Source organism: Nerophis ophidion, linkage group LG25, assembly GCF_033978795.1.
Source record: "Nerophis ophidion isolate RoL-2023_Sa linkage group LG25, RoL_Noph_v1.0, whole genome shotgun sequence".
Lineage (NCBI taxonomy): Eukaryota > Metazoa > Chordata > Actinopteri > Syngnathiformes > Syngnathidae > Nerophis > Nerophis ophidion.
The window spans coordinates 36,743,721-36,768,877 of NC_084635.1; the positions used below are offsets into that span (position 1 = coordinate 36,743,721).

Consider the following 25,157-nt stretch of genomic DNA (forward strand, 5'->3'; position numbering starts at 1 on the left):
TTCGGAACCCAATGTACCAGTATTTCGGAACCCAATGTGCCAGTATTTCGGAACCCAATGTGCCAGTATTTCGGAACCCAATGTATCAGTATTTCGGTTCTCAATATACCAGTATTCTGGTACTTTTCTAAATAAAGGGGACCACAAAAAATGTCTATCAGCTTTATTTTAACAAAAAAACCTTACGGTACATTAAACATATGTTTCGTATTGCAGTTTTGTCCTTAAATAAAACCGTGAACATAGAAGACAACTTGTTTTTTAGTAGTAAGTAAACAAACAAAGGCTCCTAATTTAGCTGCTGACATATGAAGTAACATAGTGTCAATTATTATTCTATTATTTTGTCAACCTTAAGTGGTAGAAAATTAATTATTAATCTACTTGTTCATTTACTGTTAATATCTGGTTATTTTCTGTTTTAACATGTTCTATCTACACTTCTGTTAAAATGTAATAATCAATTCTTCTGTTTGGATGTTTTACATTAGTTTTGGATGATGCCACAAATTTGGGTATCAATCCGATACCAAGTAGTTACAGGATCAAACATTGGTCATGTGTCCAGGGACATATTTCCTTACTTTATAAACATAATATACATTTTAAAAAACGAAAGTAGATTTTGTGATGTTAAAAAATAGGGATGTAATCATAGTAGTATTGACGAGATATGCTATTGTACGTGGTATCATTACAGTGGATTCAAGTATAGATCCACCAATAGTGTATGTTTATATTGTAGCATCCCGGAAGAGTTGATGCCGCAGGGAATTCTGGGAATTTGTTCTGCTGTCTTCATGTTGTGTTGCAGTGCAAATATTCTTTCAAATTGTGTTTGTCGTTGTAGTTTAGTGTGGTTTCACGATGTAGCATAACATAAGATTAAAGGCCTACTAAAATGAGATGTTCTTATTTAAACGGGGATAGCAGGTCCATTCTGTGTGTCATACTTCATCATTTTGCCATATTGCCATATTTTGGCTGAAAGGATTTAGTAGAGAACATCCCTGATAAAGTTCGCAACTTTTGGTCGCTAATATAAAAGCCTTGCCTGTACCGGAAGTAGCAGACGATGTGCGCGTGATGTCACGGGTTGTGGAGCTCCTCACATCTGAACATTGTTTACAATCATGGCCACCAGCAGCGAGAGCGATTCGGACCGAGAAAGCGACAATTTCCCCATTAATTTGAGCGAGGATGAACGATTCGTGGATGAAGAAAGTGAGAGTGAAGGACTAGGGGAAAAAAAAAAGGCGAGGACAGTGGAAGCAATTCAGATGTTATTAGACACATTTACTAGGATAATTCTCGAAAATCCCTTATCTGCTTATTGTGTTATTAGTGTTTTAGTGAGATTATACGGTACCTGAAAGTCGGAGGGGTGTGGCCACAGGTGTGGTGACCCCCAGTGTCTCCGGTGGGAGGAGGTAATATTCCGCAGCAGCTGCAGGAGGATGCAAGCTCCGCACATAACCACGGTAAGAGCCGACTTATTACCACAATTGTCTCACCGAAACCTGCCGGTTGTGGTCAGGATCCATGTTCGCTTGACCGCTCTGTTCTATAGTAAAGCTTCACCTTCGGCAGCGTTTCTCAAAGTGTGGGGCGGGCCCCACCTGTGGGGAATAGAGACATGACAGGTGGGGCGCGAGGAACGGGAGGGAATTTCACTTAAAAAAAAAAAAAAAAAAATTATTATATTCTCGCGGCGGCAATGACCAAGAAGAACGCGGAGTTGGAATATAATTACAACACTTTATGTACATATTTCTATACATATTTATATCATATTTATATAATATGTAACTACAAGCTCCATTCACAGACAGAGTCCCACTGCTTTTATGAGCAGTCAAGCGTGTCAAAAGCCGAATTTTTTATTTATTTTTTATTTGTGGCGGCCGTAATTCTTTCGTGGCGAGCCGCCACAAATAAATGAATGTGTGGGAAACCCTGACTTGAATGTTACTTGATGTTCAATAAATTTGAAAATGTTAAGCTTGGCATTAGCGTTCTGTTGTGGTGATGGGGGCAGGTGGGGCTTGAAAACTCCCTTTGTCCAAAGTGGGGGATGACAAAAAAAGTTTGAGAACCACTGACCTTCGGGAATGTAAACAAGAAAAACACCGGCTGTGTTCGTGTTGCTAAAGGCGGCCGCACTACACCGATTCTCTCCTACATCTTTCTTCTTTGACGTCTCCATTATTAATTGAACAAATTGGAAAAGATTCAGCAACACAATGTCCAGAATACTGTGGAATTATGCGATTAAAGCAGACTACTTATAGCTTGGATCGGGCTGGGAAAAAAATGTCCGCTACAACCCGAGACCTCAAACGCATGCGTCATCATACCGCCACGTTTTCAACAGGACACTTGGCGGGAAATTCAAAATTGCAATTTAGTAAAGTAAAAAGGCCGTATTGGCATGTGTTGCAACGTTAATATTTCATCATTGATATATAAACTATCAGACTGCGTGGTCGCTAGTAGTGGCTTTCAGTAGGACTTTAAATATACAATATATTAGACAGCAAACATGTTAAGAATGGATCCATGATGCAATTCTAAACATTGAGTCTGGAGTGCTAAAACTGCCAGGAGTTAATCAATTTTCAAAATAATGTTTTGTTTTTTTTTGTTTCGTTTGTTTTGAATGCTACTATTTTAACATTTTTTTTAAGTTAAAGTTAAAAGTACCATTGACTGTCACACACACACATTAGGTGTGGTGAAACTATTCTCTGCATTTGAACCATCACCCTTGATCACCCCCTGGCAGGTGAGGGGAGTAGTGAGCAGCATTTTTGGTGATTTAACCCCCAATTCCAATTCTTGAAAGTGAGTGCCAAGCAGGGAGGTAATGGCTCCCATTTTATAGTCTTTGGTATGACTCGGCCATGGTTTGAACTCACAACCTCCTGGTCTTAGGGCGGACTCTAACCACTACGCCACAACAAACACATTAGAGTTTTTTTAATCACTTTGGCAGTTGAATGACCAGTACAGTTACAGAACTGATGCATATTTAGGAATGAATTAGTCAACGGCGTGGCGAGGTAGATAGAGTGGAACCAGCAACCTGAGGGTTCCTGATTCCATTCTCATTTTCTACCAACCTAGTCAAGTCCGTTATATCCTTGAGCAAGAAACTTCACCCTTGCTCCTGATGGGTGCTGGTTACGGCCTTGCATGGCAGCTCCCTCCAGTGTGTGAATTGTTGAATGTGGAAATAGTGTCAACGCGCTTTGAGTACTTTGAAGGTAGAAAAGCGCGATGCTAGTATAACCCATTTGTCTTTTTGTAAGCACGTGCCAAAAATAACTCAAGCTGCATTTTAAAGTCAATGGGAAAAAAAAAGTGTGTTTTATTATCCAACTAATCGAATATCAAAATATTTATTTTTAGCCTTAAAGTCTACTATATCTTCTATTAAATTGTTTTAACTGTATGTACAGTTGTGATCAAAATCATTCAACCCCCACACAATTTTGGTGTTTTAGCAAGTTGGACATTTATTCCGTATTTTGTTTATAGTCATATCAATTAAAGATGTGTCAAATAGACAAATGCAACTTCAATTGTAACACTGTATTTTATAAAATAGCAAAAAAGGACATTTTTCTTAATATCTCATTGCCAAAATGATTCGAGCCCCTAGTTCCATGCATCTTTAGTACTTAGTAGAACAGTAATGACATCCTTCAAAGGTGATACATAAGCTTCTTGCAAGCATCTACAGGTATTTTAGTCCATTCCTCTTGGGCAAAGGCCTCCAGTTCATTCATATTCTTGGACTTGTGTGCTGCAACTGTCTTCTTCAAGTCCCACCACAGCTTTTCTAGAGGATTTAGGTCTGGCCACTCCAGAGTCTTCCAGCCCTTCTTCTGCAACCACTCTGTTGATTTGGAGGTATGCTTGGGATCCTTGTCCTGTTGGAAGGTCCAACGTCTCCCAAGCCTCAGCTTTATGACATTTGCAGCTAATATATCCTGCTAGGAAATAGAATTCATAATGCCTTGAACGTGCTGGAGATTCCCGGTACCTGAGGCAGAGAAACAGCCCCAGAGCATGATTGACCCCCCACCATGCTTAACAGTAGGCAAGGTGTTCTTCTCTTTGTAAGCTTCATTTTTTCTCCTCCAGACATAGGCCCAAAGAGTTCCAGTTTTGTCTCATCACTCCATAGAGCAGTTTCTCAAAATCTTTGGGGTTTGTCCAGATGATTTTTGGCATACTGTAGTCTATTTTTCTTGTGCCTGGTAGTCAGAAGTGGGGTGCGCCTGGGAGTTCTGGCATGGAGGCCTTCATCTCGTAGTGCGCGCCTTATTGTCTGGGACGAAACCTGCGTTCCCCCCTCTGCAATGTCCTGTTGTAGTTCCTCAGCTTTTACCCGGGGGTTTTTCACCACTCTACGCACACAGCATCCTCTTTCTACCACGCCCAGGTAGTGTTTCCACTGTGCCTTTAGCTTTAAACTTGCGAATAATGCTCCCAACTGTGTCTCTTGGAATGTGTAATGTCTTTGCTATTTTCTTATATCCATATCCTTTCTTATGAAGAGAAATTACCTCCTCTCTTGACTTCTTTGACCACTCCCTGGACTTCACCATGCTGCAAATACACCATTGACCATCTACAATAAGCTGAGTGTCAGTCTTTTTCAGTCAGTTTAATTGTTGCTCGTTATGGTTCTAATCACATCTACTGGTGTTTTCAACACCTGATTGAAAAGACCTTATTCAGATTCTGTTCTTAAGAGTTCCATCCATCCATCCATCCATTTTCTACCGCTTATTAAAGTTATTATCTTCAAAGGGTTGAATAATTTGGTCAATGAGATGTTAAGAGAAATTACACTGTTTGGTATGTTATAAAATATAATTTTGTAATTCAAGTTGCATTTGTCTATTTAATGCATCTTTGTTTATGACTATAAACAAAATAGGGAATAAATGTCCTACTTGCTAAAACACCTAAATTGTGTGGGGGTTGAATAATTTTGATCACAACTGTATAAACAATGCCATATGAGCTTCTTTTTAACATGGCTTTTGAAATAAGTTGACAGCAAAGTAAAGTTCCCTCATTTAAAATGCTTTATAAACCTTTGAGCTCTTTTATTACTTCTGTATTTACTAGTAGTCTATTACTTTGGCCAGCCCGCTGCATCTGTTGTGTGGAGGATCAGCGACGCTGCTGCAGGTTTGCTCTTATATCTGGAGGATGTGGTTGCAGAGCAATAAAGCCTCTTCTGCTTCCTGTGAGTTGGCGGCTGTCCAAGCATTGCACATTTTGCAAAGCTAAACGGAATTAAATCCATTCACATTAACCCTGAATGACAACCAACTCCTGTATGGGATGTCAGTTTTGTCTGAGTGGCTTGTAATGAGAATGTGCTCCATGTTGGCAGGCAGTCCATACCAGTCTTCTCTATTTCCTGGTAAATATAAGGATTGATAAACTGTGCGTGTGTGTGTGTTGTGTATTTCTACCCTTCTTTAGACATCAACAAGGAAAAGTAGCTTCCATATGAGGACCGGTGAACGAGTTAGGACATAAATCATGGTCCCAATACGGAAAACCATTGCATCTAATAGAGCAGGGGTCACCAACCTTTTTGAAAGCAAGAGCTACTTCTTGGGTACTGATTAATGCAAAGGGCTACCAGTTTGATACACACTTAAATAAATAGCCAATTTGCTCAATTTACCTTTATTAATAATTAATTATATTTATCATTGTGGAAACACTGATCATCTTAATGATTTCTCACAAATATATATTTTTGATGACATGTTTTGAATAGGTTAAAATCCAATCTGCACGTTTGAATATATAACAAATTTGACCAAGCTATATTTCTGACAAAAACACATTTTTTAAAAGTAATTCAAAAGACTTTGAGATAAGATTTAAAATTGATTCTACAGATTTTCTAGATTTGCCAGAATATTTTTTTTTTATTTTAATCATAAATTTTAAGAAATATTTCACAAAAATTCTTTATCGAAAAAACAGAAGCTAAAGTGAAGAATTAAGTTAAAATGTATTTATTATTCTTTACAATAATAAACAAAAAATACTTGAACATTGATTTAAATTTTCAGGAAAGAAGAAGAAGGAATTTAAAAGGTAAAAAGGTATATGTGTTTAAAAATCCTAAAATCATTTTTAAGGTTGTATTTTTTCCCTAAAATTGTCTTTCTGAAAGTTATAAGAAGCAAAGTAAAAAAATAAATGAATGTATTTAAACAAGTGAGACCAGCTTGCTAGTAAATAAATGAAATGTAAAAAAAATAGAGGCAGCTCACTGGTAAGTGCTGCTATTTGAGCTATTTTTAGGACAGGCCAGCAGGCCACTCATCTGGTCCTTACGGGCGACCTGGCGCCCGCGGGCACCACGTTGGTGACCCCTGTAATAGAGAATGTCTCATTTGCACCCCCTGTTGTGAAATCTTTCAAAATTAGGTTGGTCCCAAAAAGGAGGGATTTTTCAAATTGATTGTGTGGATGGATAGATGGACTGTGTTGCTTTTAAAAGTGCTCCCTCTCTGGTGAACATATGAAATAACAAGAGAGTGTAAAAATTTGAAGTGCCAACATGTGTGCACAAGTGTGTGTAAGAAATTGAAATATGCCCCCTTTGGCCAAAATTAATTAAAAAAATAAATATGTGTATAGAGATCTACTGGAATAACTTGAAGTAAATAATGAAGATTAAAAAACAATTGCAAAAAAATAAATAATTAAAAGCAGTCTTCTTCTTACTTATTGTCGACTTTTTAAAAAAAATTGGGTACAATTTGTCATTGTTTCTGTAGTATTGCAATATTTTGTTGTAAAATTATTGCTTTTTAATGCTAAATGGTGACATTTGTCATGTAAAATTCTGACTTGTATCACAATATTGCCAATTGAAGTTGTTCTTGTGAAATAGTGATATTTGTTGAGTAAAATGACGTCGTAATTTTGCCAAGTAAAATTCAGATTATATTTCTGAAATTTTAAATTTTTCTTATAAAATTGTGACTTTTATCGAGTACAATTACCACTCTTTTCAAAATAGCCACAATGTTAAACTTTTGAGTAAAATTCAGACTTTTATCATAATATTGCACAAATGTACAGTTTTTCTAGTAAAATTTTGACTTGTGTTGAGTGAAAGAACAACTTTTATTATAATACAGCAACAATTTGATTAATTAAAAGAAAAAATAACACAGCAAAAATTCAAAGTTTTTCTTGTGAAATTCCAACTCATTTTTCACAGTTTTGTTTGTATTTGCATAGTATGGCAGTGCATTTTGTTTTTGATCTTTTGTCGAGAGTTAGCGTATTTTCCGGACCATGAGACTCCCTTAAAATCCTTTTTTTTTCTCAAAACTCGGCAGTGCACCTTTTTATAACCCGGTGCGCCTAATGTAAGGAATACGTTTGGTTGAGCTTACCCACCTCAAAGCTATTTTATTTGGTACATGGTGTAATAAGTGTGACCAGTAGATGGCAGTCAAACATAAGAGACAAGTGTTGGCTGCACTATATTGGCAATAAGACTCAAGTAAACACCAGCATTTTATATTCCCCATTTGAAAATATAGAACATTACTCACGGCGCTCAAAAAGCTATCAAAATGTTTTAGTACGACTTTGGTGAGCTATGAAGCTGCAGCGCTTGATGGATTGTACTGTGCTTCAACATCGGAGTATTATTATGGTGTGTGTATAAGGCAAGCCATATCTGGCGTTTTATTTCGCAATATTATGCAAAAGCAACTTTTCTTACCTTCTGGTACCTGCTGATCTGCATTAATTCTGAGAAATTGTGCGCCTCTGCTATTCAACTCTCATCGTCAATTGAATGTTATAAACTTTAAGTAGCTTACACTAAACCAACAAAGCTAAAGCCGAGTATTTTTAATCAATCAAACCATTTATAACACCCTAAAATCGGCTATAACTGAACAAAAATGCTCGACAAATAGTGCAAACCAAAAGATATATTTAAGTACAAGCACTGTGTATTTTAAAATAGACACTGAAAAACACTCAAGTAAAACTGTACTACTGTACATGTGTTGTTATTGTGTCTACTGATGCCACTGTCAACATTCTTAATGCCGAACCGCGCGCACACAAAACAAAAAAACTACAGTAATTGTGATTTTGAATTCCTGGAGGAACTAATTAAAAGTATGAAAGAGAATAATAGGCTTTTGAGGCCCTTTTGTTAGTTGCAGAGCTGAACCTTTCAAAAACCCATTGTGTCCTCATTACTGAGACCCCTGGCCTTTTGTAGTATGTTGCTTATGTGGATTTACCTTTTTAATTTGGGATATTTTGAGACTTGCTGTCTGCATGCATTCTTAAATGGTTTACTTAATAACTTTGCTGCAGTAGCTGTAAAGATTTGTAGTACCGTAGGTGGAAACTGTATAACTGCAGTTGCTCTAATATGCGATGTGCAGTTGTTTTGTCCCTTTGCTATGCTCCCAACTGACTGATTGCGGGCGATACTGTAACAAGGAATATCCACTTTTTCGACGCCATTGCTCTTAAGCAGGCATGTCAAACTTGTTTTCATAGAGGGCCACATCGCAGCTATGTTTGCTTTCAGGGGGCCACGTCTAATAGTGAATATTACAGTGGTTCTTAACCCGGGTTCTATCAAACCTTAGGGGTTTGGTGAGTCGGCCTCAGGGGTTCAGCAGAGCCTCCGCCGAGGAGGTCAAGACACGCCCGACTCATCGTGTAAATAAAAACTTCTCCCTGTCGGCGTATTATAGATACCCCCAGAAAATGTTCCCTCTAATTTTCCATATGTGTGAGCTAAGTAACAAGTTCAATGTTTTATTATTATAATCAAATGACAGCAGTCATTTCCATGATATTATTTTTTCGATATAAGTGTTTTGGCCCACTTAAAATGACTATAAAATATTGTGCATGAGTATTAAATGTCTGGTTGAGGGTCCTAATTTGGAAATAATTAGGGCTGCACCGATTAATCGGTAACCGAATATATTCGGCCGAATATGGCAAAAAAAGCCACATTCGGCCTTCGGTGGAATGAGTTAAAAACAAGGCCGAATAGTGGCGTGTGACGCAAATTTTTGACGCGGTGACTCAATCAACCAACGTGCAGTGACGTTGGGATATGTTGTGTACCTGTATAAGTGTATGAGGTTACAATGTTGTGTACCTGTATAAGTGTATGAGGTTACAATGTTGTGTAGCTGTATAAGTGTATGAGGTTACAATGTTGTGTACCTGTATAAGTGTATGAGGTTACGATGTTGTGTACCTGTATAAGTGTATGAGGTTACAATGTTGTGTACCTGTATAAGTGTATGAGGTTACAATGTTGTGTACCTGTATAAGTGTATGAGGTTACAAGCACACACTTAATTGAGATTTACTTGAGCCTTCTGTTTACATTATTAGCATATCTACTGTGGCTAAGCAGACTTTTGCCAAAAGGACAATAATTCATTTGTTGTGGGTTTATCCACTTTAATGCACTTTATTTTTTTTTGGAATGCATGTTTTGTTTGAAGGCCTAATATAAATGAAAAACTGTGCTTTTTTTGAAAAGCAAAGACTACTGGAATATTAAAAAAAATGTCAATATTCAATAAAAAATTACTTTATTTGAAAAACATGTCCAAATATTTATTCTAGGCTATTTATGCAATATAAAAAAAATTTGGAAATAACTGCATTCATTATTCGGCTTCGGCCACAAATTTTCATTTCGGTGCATCCCTAGAAATAATATATATCACATTTAGTTTCCACTAAAACATTCACATGTTGCACAATGAGATGTAAACATGGGATCATGTGTACATTCCTGTAACTTTCAGTTTCTAAAATGTATCTTTTTATTAGTATTTATTTAATATAAAAATATCATTTTATAATTACGGTTCGGGTTCGGTGTATTCGCATATGAAAATGGTGGGGTTCGGTACTTCCAACAAGGTTAAGAACCACTGGAATAGTATATTAATATAAATGTATACATGTACAATACATGTTTATAATTGACTCTGCATTTGATTAGATTTTTTTTTTTTTTTTTTTTTTTACATACACTGTTAAAAAAATATTTAAAAAAAAAAAAAAAAAAAAGGAAATTTTGCTGCAAAATACTGCCAGATCAGTCTCCAGAATTTTACCGGTTTTAATTTAAAAAAATAAAATTGCCACAAAGCTGCCAGTTTTTCCACAATAAAATCTACGGTTGGTATTTCTATAGTGTTAATGTAAATGGGAAATCTGTACATAAGTTTTTTTGTATATTTAAAAAAAACATTAAACATTTTTAAAAAAGGCAGCTCAATCCCCAGATTTTACCTTTTAAATATATTGTAATTTTTACAGTGTACAATTTGATGGGTAACTTACAATTAAAATATAGGTCATGTACATATTGAAGTATTTTATTTTTATTTTAACAAAAAATGTTTTGGAAATTTAATATTTTGCTGCATTATTACATACAATTAAAGTTTAAAATATATGAAATTGCATGCAGTACACATTATTTTTGAATATCAAAATGGAAAGAACAAATACACTTTTAGTAAGAAAAGAAAATACTTTATTAACTCATTTCCAGGCTTTTAGAGGCCACATAAAATGATGTAGCGGGCCAGGTCTGGTCCCTGGGCCTTGAGTTTGACACCTGTGCTCTAAAGAAAACTGAGGGCCACACACTGAAAAATGAAAGCATCTGGGAGCCATTTTAATAGTTTTAATTTTTTTTTAAATGCAATATTTATTGTAACTATTAGGATTCCCATCAATTTTGGCGATTGAATGGTGAAAGTGTCAGTCAATATAATGTTAAAAACATGTCATTTTTTTTACTTTCAAACGCTAAAATATCTGTTGATCAACTATCTATTATAAAGTTTAGATTTTTTTTGTTTTATGCCCTTGTTGTCAAAAGAAAATTGTTTTTTATGGCAAAAACACAAAATACGCAATGTTTTCCCAACAAACATTTCTTAGTGAAATATTTAATGTGAAGTGGAACCTTAAATAGGTAAATAATTCACATTGATTTTTTAATTCATTCTTTTATGAACAGTGGATGTTTAAAAAAAAAATCAGACTAAAGGTCTCAGGAGCCAAAATACCCCCACTCATAAATGTTAAAAGTAAGTCATATATGTTAATTTTACTTTCAATGCCCAACTTTTTATTACAAAAGAGACTCCACACCACTTTTAAATATTATTAAATTAGTCATCTTAGTCATGATTATTGGATACGTTTAAAATCTATTTTTTGGGGGGGCTTCACGGTGGGAGAGGGGTTAGTGCGTCTGCCTCACAATACAAAGGTCCTGAGTAGTTCAGGGTTCAATCCCAGGCTCTGGATCTTTCTGTGTGGAGTTTGCATGTTCTCCCCGTGAATGCGTGGGTTCCCTCCGGGTACTCCGGCTTCCTCCCACCTCCAAAGACATGCACCTGGGGATAGGCCCCTCCCACCTCCAAAGACATGCACCTGGAGATAGGCCCCTCCCACCTCCAAAGACATGCACCTGGGGATAGGTTGATTGGCAACACTAAATTGGACCTAGTGTGTGAATGTGAGTGTGAATGTTGTCTATCTGTGTTGGCCCTGTGATGAGGTGGCGACTTGTCCAGTGTGTACGCCGCCTTCCACCCGATTGTAGCTGAGCTTGGCACCAGCGCCCCCTGTGACCCCAAAGGGAATAAGCAGTAGAAAATGGATAAAATCCAATTAACACATAAATGCTTTAAAATGTAATATAGGAAATTATTGGTATCTGTTTCAAAATTATTGGTATCTGTTTAAAAAAAGTTAAAAAGTATAATTTATGACATGTTGAGGAGGTTCATTTAGCCTACTGACGTGTATTTATAAAGGGTTCATTTATATAAGCTAGTAAGGTAAAGTATTGTACTTTAGTGAGTTTCGGTAGCCGAAACTTGTCAGCTACAACACTTTACCTTACTAGCCTATATAAATCAAGCATTTATAAATATAATTTACGACTCTTTAAAACACTGCTGTGTACACGGACGTAGGGAGAAGAACAGAGCGCCCATAAATCTTAAAGGCACTGCCTTTGCGTGCCGGCCCAGTCACGTAATTTTTTTTTCACACACACAAGTGAATATATAATATATACTTGGTCAACAGCCATACAGGTCACACTTAGGGTGGCCGTATAAACAACTTTAACACTGTTGCAAATATGCGCCACACTGTGAACCCACACCAAACAAGAATGACAAACTTTGTGACTTCAATAATAAATATGGCAGTGCCATGTTGGCATTTTTTCCATAACTTGAGTTGATTTATTTCGGAAAACCTTGTTACATTGTTTAATGCATCCAGCGGGGCATCACAAGAAAATTAAGCACAATAATGTGTTAATTCCATGACTGTATATATCGGTATCGGTTATTATCGGTAACTAAGAGTTGGACAATATCGGGAAAAAAACGGCAAAAAAGCCATTATCGGACATCTCTACTTATTAGGAAAATAAGTACGAAAAATGTGCTTACATTTAATCATGTTTTGCTACAGTGAATATGTTTTTTAACTAAACTGTCCATGAAATTAAAGTACAAATAAAAACACAGCTTCACTACTTTTAGTCATAGTTTTTGCGCTTAAGAAATTTCTCTAAGACTTTAGCTACAGACTTCTTCTGTTAGTTTGATATTGTCATTACTGCCACAACGTGGTGGAAACGTGTATTACAACCAAGTACTGCTGGGACCACAGTTGAAAAACAAATATTTTTGCCGGCCCATCAATGGGCTTTTGATTAAGAACCACTGGACTGTGTCAACTTCAGATCTATCCGTCCATAATGAGTTTTCCTTGTTTTTTAGCAATGCCAGTTTAAAAGTGTCAATATTGCAACACTTTGTTACATTACACCAGTTAACCTGTTGACTACTGTAATTGCTTGTAGTACATTCTGTTGTATTGTTTTTCCAAAAAATGTTTATTTAAAAGTTAGTTTTTACTTTTTGAAAGGCATGTTACTTGTTTCAATTGTGCCGTTTTGAAGTGGCCAAGCACAGATTAGGTATGAGTGTTTTGAGTTATGGAACCAATTAAGCTCGTAAATTGAGGTACTGCAATAGGACAAACTGAGGAATCCGTTCAAATTCAGCAGTGGTTCGCAAACTTTTTTCTCTGGGTACCACCTCGGAAAACACTCTGCTCTCAAAGTACCACAATAATAGCCAACATTAAGCTACAGTAGCATGGTAGGCCTAAGTATTTATTAAAAATAAGACTTATTTTATTTAACAAGTGTATTTAATAACTTTAAGCAAAACATTATCAACTGTTGCTTATTTCACTTTGCTGTGAATTGATCAAAATGATTTGCTGTTTTGTATTTCAGGAGGTGACCGGGAAAACCTTTGGCAGCAGCGATTTCCGTGCGGCGCTGGAGAACGGAGTCCTGCTTTGCGAGTGAGTGATGAGTCACTTTTTCCTTCATTCAATTATTTATGTTGTGATCTTCATGAGCCACTTAGTGATTGCAGTTCATTGTCCTATATTTTTAGAAGGGAAATATAAAAATGTTGCTTGAGTTGCAGGTTTAGCCACAGCAGGCCACATTAGGAACTGCACTTTGTTTATATAGAAATAATTATTTTGGCAATCTTTTTGAAATACATATGCGCCACTTTTATCATGTTTAAATACTGTTTTTAAAATGACTGTTGAGCTTAAGTATTTTTCCGTATCAGAATAACACGTTAGAGTTGTACTTGTACCATATGAGGTACTAATAATGTACCAAGATACTAATGAATTAAAAAGGGTACTATACTGCTTCTGAAAATCTGTACATTTTTTTTATTTTTTTTATCGGACACGACGGGCCGCTTGCTAATAAAATGACCAAAGGTGCATGTTTGGCAACGGACAGAAAAACTGAAGATAGAAAAGGGAGAACGGACGCGTTTTTGGCTTAAAAATTAACGAAAGTTGAAGCACCGCTCTTCTTAGCTAGCGTCCATCCGTAGTCGACAGTGTTTTAGCTACTTCCAAATCACTAATCCTCGTTTTCATGACGACAAATAACTCAGTTTCTTAAAAGTATAATCCCTGCAAGACAAGGAATAGCTAAACATGCTTCACTACACAGTTTAAGAGGATTACACTAGCTAACTGGTAACTGCAAGCTAGCGCTACTGAATGTAAACAAAGGCCATGGGTGGATCTACACCTGACATCCACTGTAATGATACCAAGTACAAGAGCATGTTTAGTGGATACTACTATGATTACTTTGATGTTTTTATTATCACATAATCTTTTGTCTTTTTTAGTGATTTTTAAACCTATGAAATACATCCCTGGACATAGGAGGACTTTAATTATGACCAATGTATGATCCTGTAACTACTCTGTATTGGATTGATACCAAAATTATCACCCAAAACTCATGTAAGGTATCAAACAGAAGAATACCGGATTACATTTTAACAGAAGTGTAGATAGAACATGTTAAAACAGAAAGTAAGCAGATATTAACAGTAAATGACCAAGTTGATTAATAATACATTATCCAAATCAACTTTATTTATAAAGCACATTTAAGATTCACCACAGGGTAGCCAAAGTGCTGTACAATAAGCAGGTTAAAAGATAACACGAAAAACGAGCAAACACAACACAGAACACGATAAAAAATAATAGTTTGTCCTTCATATTTTTGACGAAATAATACAATTAGAAATTACACTCTTACTGCACACGTCAGCAGCTGAATTAGGAGCCTTTGTTTGCTTACTTACGACTAAAAGAGAAGTATGTACACTATTATATTTAATGCCAAAATTGTTCTTTGATTGCAATTAAAAAAGGTGTTTAATGTATTATAAGCTTTTCTGTTAAAATAATCCAATAATGACATTTTTTGTTGTCCCCTTTTATTTGTTGTCCCCTCTTATTTTGAAAGGCCTTAAAGCAGGCGTGCCCACATTTTTTCTGCAAGCAAGGTACTTTTCAATTGACCGAGTCGAATCAATCTACCTCATTCATATATCAATCAATCAATCAATGTTTACTTATATAGCCCTAAATCACTAGTGTCTCAAAGGGCTGCACAAACCACTACGACATCCTCGGTAGGCCCACATAAGGGCAAGGAAAACTCACACCCAGTGGGACGTCGGTGACAATGATGACTATGAGAACCTTGGAGAGGAGGAAAGCAATGGATATCATTTATTAGTGCTGCGAATCTTTGGGTGTCCCACGATTCCATTTAATATCGATTCCTGGGGTCGCGATTCGATAATATATCGATTTTTTTTTTTTTTTTTTTTTTAATTTATTTTTTTTTTTTATCGATTGAACGCGATTCTTGATTCAAAAACGATATTTTTCCGATTTCAAATCGATTCTGTATTCATTCAATACATAGATTTCAGCAGGATCTACCCCAGTCTGCTGACATGCTAGCAGAGTAGTAGATTTTAAAAAGCTTTTACAATTGTAAAGGACAATGTTTTATCAACTGATTTAAATTATGTAAATTTGTTTTAACTATCAAAGGAAGCAAAAATATGACTTATTTTATCTTTGTGCAAACATTGGACACAGTGTGTTGTCCAGCTTATGAGATGCCATGCAAGTGTAAGCCACTGTGACACTATTGTTCTTTTTGTTTATTTTTATAAATGTCTCATGATAATGTCAATGAGGGATTTTTAATCACTGCTATGCTGAAATGATAACTAATATTGATACTGTTGTTGATAATATTCACTACTTTTGGTTTGTTCTGTGTGGTGTTTGTGTCTCCTCTCAATTGTTCTGTTTATTGCAGTTCTGAGTGTTGCTGGCTCAGCATTTGGTTTTGGAATTGGATTGCATTGTTATGGTATTGCTGTGTAGTGGTTTGTTGGATTGATAAAAAAAAAAAATAAATACATTTGAAAAATAGATTTTTTTATTTTTTTTTAAACGAGAATTGATTCTGAATCGCACAACGTGAGAATCGCGATTCGTATTCGAATCGATTTTTTCCCCACACCCCTATAATTTATATTTAATTATTTATGAAAGAGACAATTTTTGTTAACACTTCAAATGTGTTTAATGATAACACAAGCATGTTTAACACATATAGATTTAGTTTGTTTAATGAAGACAAGTATATAAGTTGGTGTATTACCTGATTCTGATGACTTGCATTGTTTGGAATCAGATAGTAGTGCTGATAACGTCCACATTTTAGAATGGAAGAGAGAAAAAGTCCTCCTTTCTGTCCAATACCACATGAAAGTGGTTAGTTTTTGGCATCCATACTCTTTTATTATACATTTTGCAAGAAATACTTTGCAGGCAAACTCCGTAGCTTGCTATCTTGTGCACGCTAGCTTTTTGAGACTCTTATTTTGTTAACACTGGCAGGATGAAGCAGGGCTTTTATTGTGAAGACAGCAACTATGCAGTCTGTCTTTAAGGTTTGGACAGCAGTTACAGCGCGAGAGTCTGTTGAAATTGTTTCTCGCCCTCCTTGGTTATGTTTTCTTAATAATGATCTGGCAGCAGCCAGCATCGTTTCAGAAGACCCTCGGGTGCCGTGAATGTCAATCAAGTGACGAAAGTGACATCGTAGTAAAGATTGATGATCACAAATGTTTAGGTTTTTTTTTTTTAATGCTTGGTTTGCGATCGACTGGCACATCCTCCGCAATCGACATAATGGTCACCCCTGCCTTACAGTATCGAAACACATTTTGGTACCGGTAGCAAGACAACCCGGCACCATACTGTAAAACCATGATATCTTTGCCTGTGATTATCATCCTGTCAGAATCTCATACTGGCCCACGCCGAGTGGAAAGTACTGTTTTTAAAAGCTTGAAAAACAACTTGTGAAAGTGGTGCATATATTAAACCTGAAGCAAAATTGCACTTCAGTCATTTACTGCTGGATTTGAACATTACTGCCAGATGCTCCTCAGAATGTTTAACAGCTACAGACTTGAGCCAAACTGCAGTGTCAGCATAACCAAATATTTAATCTGGGTATTTGCATTTCTTGCTCCTGTTTATATATTTGTATCCATTTATTGGTGCTGGTGTCTTATCTGAACAGGTGTTTCTGTCACACCAATATGCTTCCTTCAATTGAGTCTATTCATTTGTTTTGTAGCCTGATCAACCAGTTAAAACCTGGCATCATTAAGAAGCTCAATCGACTGTCTACTCCCATTGCTGGCCTGGTAAGTGTTTACATTTTCAACTATGTTTGTTATTTTGGTGCAACATGCTGAGGTACAGTACATGCTGACTCGGGGCCTCATGTATTAAGCGTGCGTACGCTTGGTGTACAGCCTTTTTCACAGCACAGTTGACCTGTATTAAGTGAACTGAATGTGGAAACATGCCAACTTCGTGCAAAGTTCTACATGCACTGCATACTTTCACCACACAGAGTCCAGTATTTGTGGTCAATTCCACGTTGATTGGGTGCTTGGATTCTTGCGTGGGTACTTGGGTACTAGTATAGTATTGCGGTACTGTACTCTGTTTGAAAAGCACCGGTTCACCATATGTATATATATTTTTTCACAGGCATGACTGCGCGTCGTCGTCACGTTGTGACATTGCTGGTTTTACGAGCAGAGGAGCATGTTCGGCAGCACACAATCACAGAGTACTTACAGTGTGTAGACAGAAAAAGAAGAACAGACGCGTTTTGGCTTAAAAACTAACAAAGGTGAAGCATATAACACTGAAACGCCTTCAGGAAGAGGTTCTTTAAGACATGGCTAGCTAGTTAGCGGCTAATGTAGGTAATGTAAAGTAGGAGAGCAGCGTGGGAGGACGTTTCCTTGTACAGACACTGGTGCAACATCACATTGTCTCTGCTTCCTCTCTTTTCAAACATCCCTCATTACTTTAAAAAGACAAAGTGAGGCCCTGCGGCACATTATAATTTTTTTTTTTTAATTTTTATTAAAAAAGGTTGAATGAAAGAGCAAACAGGTGAAATGTAACAAAAGGTTGCAATGTTCACTCATGACACAAAGCTGTCATGCAGATAGTTTTTTTCTTTTAAACTGCCATTGCTCAAAAACAATAATGAATCAAAATCAATGTTGTTATGAATGGTTGACATATTTAAGGCTCCAAATATTACACTTGAAATTATTATTAGGGGAAAATATTGCTTAGTTTGTGTTTGTGCCATAAAAAACAATGTTTTATATGACAAAAATGCCATACAATATTTTTGGTAAGCGTTAAAAGTAGAAAAAAACAAATGTACGACTTATTTTTAACACTTTCATGAGTGGGACCCTTTTGGGTCCCCAGGAATTTTAGTGGGATTTTTTCTTAAAAGGTCATTGCTCAAAAAACAATGAATCAAAATCAATGTTATGAAGGATTGACATATTAAAGGCTCCAATTCATCTCAAATATTGCACTTTAAATTATGTTTTTGGGGAAATATTGCATATTTTGTGTTTGCCATAAAAAAAAAAACAAAAAGGGCATAAAACATAAGAAATAAAAATAAATGACCAAAGTTGATCTAGTGATTTAAGTGTTTAAAGTAAAAAATAATGAATGACTTATTTTTAACACTTTTATGAGTGACACCCTTTTGGATCCCTGACAATTCTACAGGGATTTTTTAAAAATTTTTTATTATTTTTTTTTTTTTTCATGAAAAATTGACATTTTTGTCATGAAAAAGGGAGGTTTTTGTGGTTGGTGCACTAATTGTAAGTGTATATTGTGTTTTTTATGTTGATTAATAAATGTTATTTATTTTTTTAAATAAAAATTAATAAAAAAATATATTTCGCGGCCCGGTACCAATCGGGCCACGGTGGCCCGGTGGTTGGGGACCACTGCCGTAGGATACAACAGCTCACTGGCGTCGCAATGTAAACAAATGCCATGGATCCACACCTGACTTCCACTGTAATTATACCAAGTACAAGAGTGTATCTAGTCGATACTACTGTGATTATATCAATATTTTTCACAAAATCCTTTTTCTTTTTTTTTTTTTAAATTTATATTATGTTTATAAAGTCAGGAAATATGTCCCTGGACATGATGACTTTGAATATGACCAATGTATGATCCTGTAACTACTTGGTATCGGATCGATACCCAAATTTGTGGTATCATCCAAAATTAATAAAGTATCCAAACCGAAGAATAAGTGATTATTACATTTGAACAGAAGTGTAGATAGAACATGTTAAAAGAGAAAGTAAGCCGATATTAACAGTAAATGAACAAGTATATTAATAATCCCTTTTTTTACAGCTTTTCCTTTATAATTTTGTCAAAATAATAGAATTGATAGATGGCACAATATGTTCCTGCAAACGTCAGCAGACAAATAAGGGGCCTTTGTTTGCTTACTACTAAAAGACAAGTTGTCTATTTTATTTAAGGACTAAATTGTTCTTTGTTTACAATAAGAAGCATATATTTAATGTACTCCTATTTTATTCAAATAAAGCCAATAATGCAATTTTTTTTGTGGACCACTTTAGTTAGTAAAGTATCGAAGTATATTTTGGTACCGAGTGTGCGGACTTTAATACACCTGAAACTGTTTGTACGTACGTTTTTTGGATTTGAGCGTACACCACATTGAGTGGGAGCTCCACGCTACTCTTCATACATGAGACCCCCAGGAAATGTGGTCATGTCCTCATTAACATTTTCCTCTGTGATTGAATGAATCAGTTATGTTCTTTTTTAGGCTGACCACCAAACTTCGGAATATATTAAGATGTTTTATATGAATTATATAAAATGTTATTTTGGCTCCGGGCGATGTTGACGCCTTTTTAGACAAATTAGTAAAACTGCTCACAGCAAGACGAGAAAAAGATCAATTGCCACCCACCAACTCGGGTCAATTACTAGCTGGAGATATTTTCCCGCATCAAAGTTCCCACAAGTTGCAGACACTTGACCAATAAACATAACTTATAGCAGCTACGGATGTAACAGTATGAACATTTCATATCAGTTAATGTGACTGAAATCATTATTGTGTGAATGTTCTAAAGCATTCACACACATGGTTTTCTACACAAATTCATCTGTTTAAACTTATTGTCCAGATTTTGGCGTGCTCTACCTTCCACATTTTTCACCCAATTCAAACCGTTCCAACTTCAAACTATTCAGCCTATTTGGGAATCATAGGCTTTCCCTTGGCAAATTCCCAGATTTCACAGAATTCCAGGTTTTCCGGGACATTTTTTCCAATTAAAATGAATTGGACATTTTTAAAACTTCATTTCCACATTTTTCAACCTATTCAAACCATTCCACCACTCTGGAAATTCTAACTATAATTCAATCCAATCCACTTGATTTATATAGCACATTTAAACAACAAAATGTTTCCAAAGTGCTGCACAACAATATTAAAAACATTCAATTACTATCCTGAGCTCCAGCAATGACTGAATTAAAAATAAATAATAATGAATAAATACATATAAAAACAGTAGAAAATAAATGATTAAAACGATTTTAAGGGTGGAACCAATTAAAACAGTAAACGGAAATCTAAATTTTATAACACAGAGGGCAACAGAGGATCACACAACTCACGTAGTGTTAAAAGCCAGAGAATAAAAATGGGTCTTAAGACGAGACTTAAAACCCTCCACTGTGGGAGCAGTTTGACTCTGGAGGGGCAGAGTGTTCCAGAGCTTAGGGCCGACCACAGAGAAGTCCCTGTCTCCCTGGTCTTAAGTCTGGTCTTGGGCACCACGAGCTGGAGTTCAAGTTCCAAAAATATTCCAGAATGATACAGAATTCCTGCTTTTCCAAAGCCCTATTTCCACCCTTTTTCTGGCAACTACTCCTTCCACATGAATTTATTTGATCCATCCATTCTTTCATTCTCAAAATCTTACTTATCGCATCATATGAAATATAACTTACTTCACCAATTATTTATTTATTTATTTGTATTGTGATATGGAGTATATTGTGAATTAAGAACAAGTGAACAAAAGTTTTAGCAACTGTTATGTAAAAGAAAAGGATTAAATAAGATCTGCTTCTTCCTACTCCTTTTCAAACATGTTGAAAAGAGAAACTGGAAATTGTGATGTATCATGTATGCTTGCATGTTCCAAATTAACTCAACACATCTTTTAACAGATTTCAAGCGTTCCACCGTCAAAACATTCCTCTTAATCAGGAAAAAAAAAAAGTTGTGTTTTAACTGGAAAAATTCCCGATATTCCGGAATATCATTCCTCAATTCCACATGTTCCTACTTCAACATTTCGCAACCGATTTGGAAAAATCCCAACACCAACCATTTCAACTCATTCAGACCATTCATGTTGTTTACCTTTTTCAAAAAAATTCCCGCTTTTCCCGAAATTCCCAATTTTGGGGGGAAATTCAACAATTTGGGACATTCTTCAAAGTTCCATAACTGCTACATGTTTCATCTGATTCAGATTGTTCCAACTTTAAAATATTTAGCCTATTTGGGAATTGTGTGCTCTATTTAACAATTCTAAAAAAAAAATTCCAGGATTTCAGTTCAACTTAAGCATTGGAGCATTCACACACAATTCCTTCAGGAATTGCCTCATCTGGTTATAATCATGGTATTGTTAAATGTGCTCTAAAAGTACTTCTACACAAAACTAAAAATGTGTTTACCAGTGTTATTTAAAAAAAAATAAAATGGATAGACGCACAAAGGCCTGGACGTTATTGGTTTTATCGATGTATTCAAATATTTTTTTCTCCTCTTGCTTCGGCATGCTTTTATTCCCTTAGGAACTTCCGTTGCGCTTGTGCCCTCTTACTACTTCCTAAGCAGCACTGGCAAAACATCGCTCATGCTAATGCTAACGAGAGTGAGACTTTTGTTCTAACGAAAACAAAAGTGCTGTCAGTCACTACTCTGCTAAGCTTATAGCCTACTTGATCACACAGCAATGTGTTTTCAGAAGTTTAGATAGGGCTATGCAGTCTGTAATGGGGAAAGATGTTAATGTCTCTTGTTTTAATCTGGCTAGTGATTAGGGGGCTAGTTTACGCCTCCTAAGAAATGTGCAGTATCTTCGTTTATGAATTAGTTTTATGATAATTGAAATTCAAAACGGTGGAGGTTTTACCAAGGTTACCATGAATTGATTAACTTATTGGGGTGTTACCATTTAGTGGTCAATTGTACGGAATATGTACTGTGTTGTTGTTGTTGTTGTACTGTACTTGTATAGCGCTTTTCTACCTTCAAGGTACTCAAAGTGCTTTGACACTACTTCCACATATACCCATTCACACACATATTCACACACTGATGGAGGGAGCTGCCATGCAAGGCGCTAACCAGGACCCATCAGGAGCAAGGGTGCAATCTATTAATAAAAGTTTCAATCAATCAATCAAAAGTCATCGTTAATAGCAGAAATTAACATTCATAGAATAAATATATTTGAGGTGTATACAGGACTTGTAATGTAAAAACAACTTTGACTTCCTAGCCGTCTTATTGTGGGCAATCTCTAATCTTTTTGCTTTGAATCTGCAGGATAACATCAACGCGTTTCTTAAAGCTTGTGAGAAGTTGGGACTGAACGAGTCGCAGCTTTTCCACCCGGGAGACCTGCAGGACCTGTCAACAAGAGCCACACTTAGGTGCAGTTGTCTTTTAAACACTAACTTTTTGTTTTACCAACATGTGTGTAAACATGCCGGCTGACGCAATGTGCACAATTTTGAATTCCTACATCTTAGTACATTGTTACACACATGGAAAAAAAAAAAAACATAACTATCCAAAGATAGCTTTGCCACACAATGGTCATTGGGGATGATGTTTGTTCAGACATTATGGAGTTCAAGTCCATTATCGAACCGATTCCTTAGCGAATCTCTTATCGAAACGTAGATACCGTATTTCCTTGAATTGCCGCCGGGTATATAGTATGCACCAGCCTAGAATTACTGCCGGGTCAAACTCGTTTCGCAAAATATTATTTTTATTCGCGCATGTCTAGAATTTCCGCCGGGTCAAACTCGTCACGTCACGAGTGACACTTCACCTGTCATCATTTTCAAAATGGAGGAGGCTGATTTCAATAAATCGCATAAAGGGAAGAAGATTAAGAGCTATTCAGTAGGATTTAAGGTCCAAGCTATTGAATATGCTAAAAAGAAATAGTAAGAAGCTATGTTTTATTTATATACCGTAGTTGTGTGTGTCAAATATGAGTCATTAAATGACTCCCGCCTCCTGGTGGTAGAGGGCGCTAGTGATCCTTCTTGCGACTACTCGGCTGCAGAAGAAGTGACAACAAGCAGCAAGAGTGAGCAGCGATCCTTTATTTTCTCCTCTCGCTTGCACTTTTAACATGGAGGATTACATATCTAAAATAAAACAGTTTTCTAAACTGGACTTTCAATGGAAGCAGGAGGTAATAAAGGAAGATCTCCATCGAGACAGAGAGACTTTTAAAACTGAAAAAAGATAAGGAAGACTTCTATGAACAACTTGATGCTTTTGATCAGAAGGAGCTGCGCATGGACTTCATTTATAAGTAAAGGTAAGATCATAATAACGTTTTTTTTATTCAATGTGCTTTTCATTATGTTATCCTTACATCACACCCAAATTTTTAAGCGCAGGTCTAAATTTACCGCATGCTTTTGGTAAACGCCGGAATGAGAAGAGGTTTTAAAATAATTAGAGCCCCGGCGGCTATTCAAGGAAATACGGTATTTGTATTTGTATGTACAATGTATTATTGACGTTTACTAATTAATTGTACAATGGTCCATGTTCGAATTGCAATGCATCTAAAAATCTATATTACTTCCACCACCTGTAGTGATGATACAGTAGCGAAAATATCAGCTGCCATGTTGTTAGCATTGTTAAGCCCAGAAACTGAAGTCCCACTTGAATAGCAATGGATCGCCCGTACATAATGATAAAAAATACCTAATTTAGCACTTGGTTTAGACCAAAAATATGAAGAATATGCTTATAAAAAAATGTAATGCTGCAATATTTGAAACGTGATGTGTCGAGGGGCGACTATAGCCGACTGTAGCTTACCTCATGTTGGTCTTTTTTGTTTTGCAGGAGAAATGACAGCACCCGAAGACTCAAAAATGTAAGTAATTGTGACACTGAAAGTTTGACCGAGGTTAGAATAGTCACATCGTGTCTCAGCTCTACCACCAAATGTTCTAATTAAAAATCACTGATTGTGTTGCCTTTTTGGAAGTGGCCCCGTCTTTCACTGTTGGACCACGTGAGCTTTTAATTGTGGGGCACACACTGTAGGAGTGGACGTGCTGGTATGCCTGCACTATTATGTTGTTTTACATGTTTCTGAAGCCTCATTTAAATTCACACAATAGTTGGCCACATGCATGCAGTAATGAGGCCGTTTTTTCTGTGCGCCGTCGCTCCTTGAAATGAGTGTAGCTTTTTTCTTTTTATGTAGCAATTAGGGTCAATTTGTGTCCATTGAAATCCAGTCTTATGAAGCTCGTCTTTCATACAGTTTTGTATGCCATTTATGTTTGATGTCGTTCATACTGGAGATATTTACTGTAACACAACCTGAAAACTGCTGAGATATTTGTTTAGGCTATCTTTTAAATTCTTTAGAATGTCTTGTGTATTTTTTTGTCTTCTATTGCTTGTCTTGTGCAGCTTTTAGATATCATAAATCCATAAGTCTTCAATAAAAAAATTCCAGATGTGTGTAAACTTTTACTTGCAAATTAAGGCTGGGTATTGGCAAGGACTTTGCGATAGTGTCCGCCCTGAGATGGGTAGGTTGTGAGTTCAAACCCCGGCCGAGTCGTACCAAAGACTATTAAAAATGGGACCCCTTGCCTCCTGCTCAGTAACATATGTTTTTATTACCTATTCTGTGTTGTGTTTTATGTTGCATGATTGCACATAAGAAATGGCAATAAAAACTATTCTGATTCTGATTCTGCTTGGAATTTGGGGGTTAAATCACCAAAAATGATTCCCGGGCGCGGCCATCGCTGCTGCTCACGGCTCCCCTCACCTCCCAGGGTGTGATGTGAGTCACGATGCCATACTGTATTGTGATATTGCAATATACAGTTTTCAA

General features: G+C 36.3%; 1 protein-coding gene across 2 annotated transcripts in view; it reads left to right on the top strand.

The window, feature by feature from the left end:
- Positions 1-25,157, top strand: part of LOC133542895 (LIM domain only protein 7-like) — an 89,224-nt gene that overhangs the window by 1,680 nt on the left and 62,387 nt on the right. For both annotated transcript variants that reach the window (XM_061887144.1, XM_061887145.1), the window contains 4 exons: positions 13,415-13,485; positions 17,192-17,261; positions 22,589-22,695; positions 24,146-24,176. In XM_061887144.1, the coding sequence (XP_061743128.1) occupies positions 13,415-13,485; positions 17,192-17,261; positions 22,589-22,695; positions 24,146-24,176 (279 nt within the window). The remainder of the gene's footprint in view (positions 1-13,414; positions 13,486-17,191; positions 17,262-22,588; positions 22,696-24,145; positions 24,177-25,157) is intronic.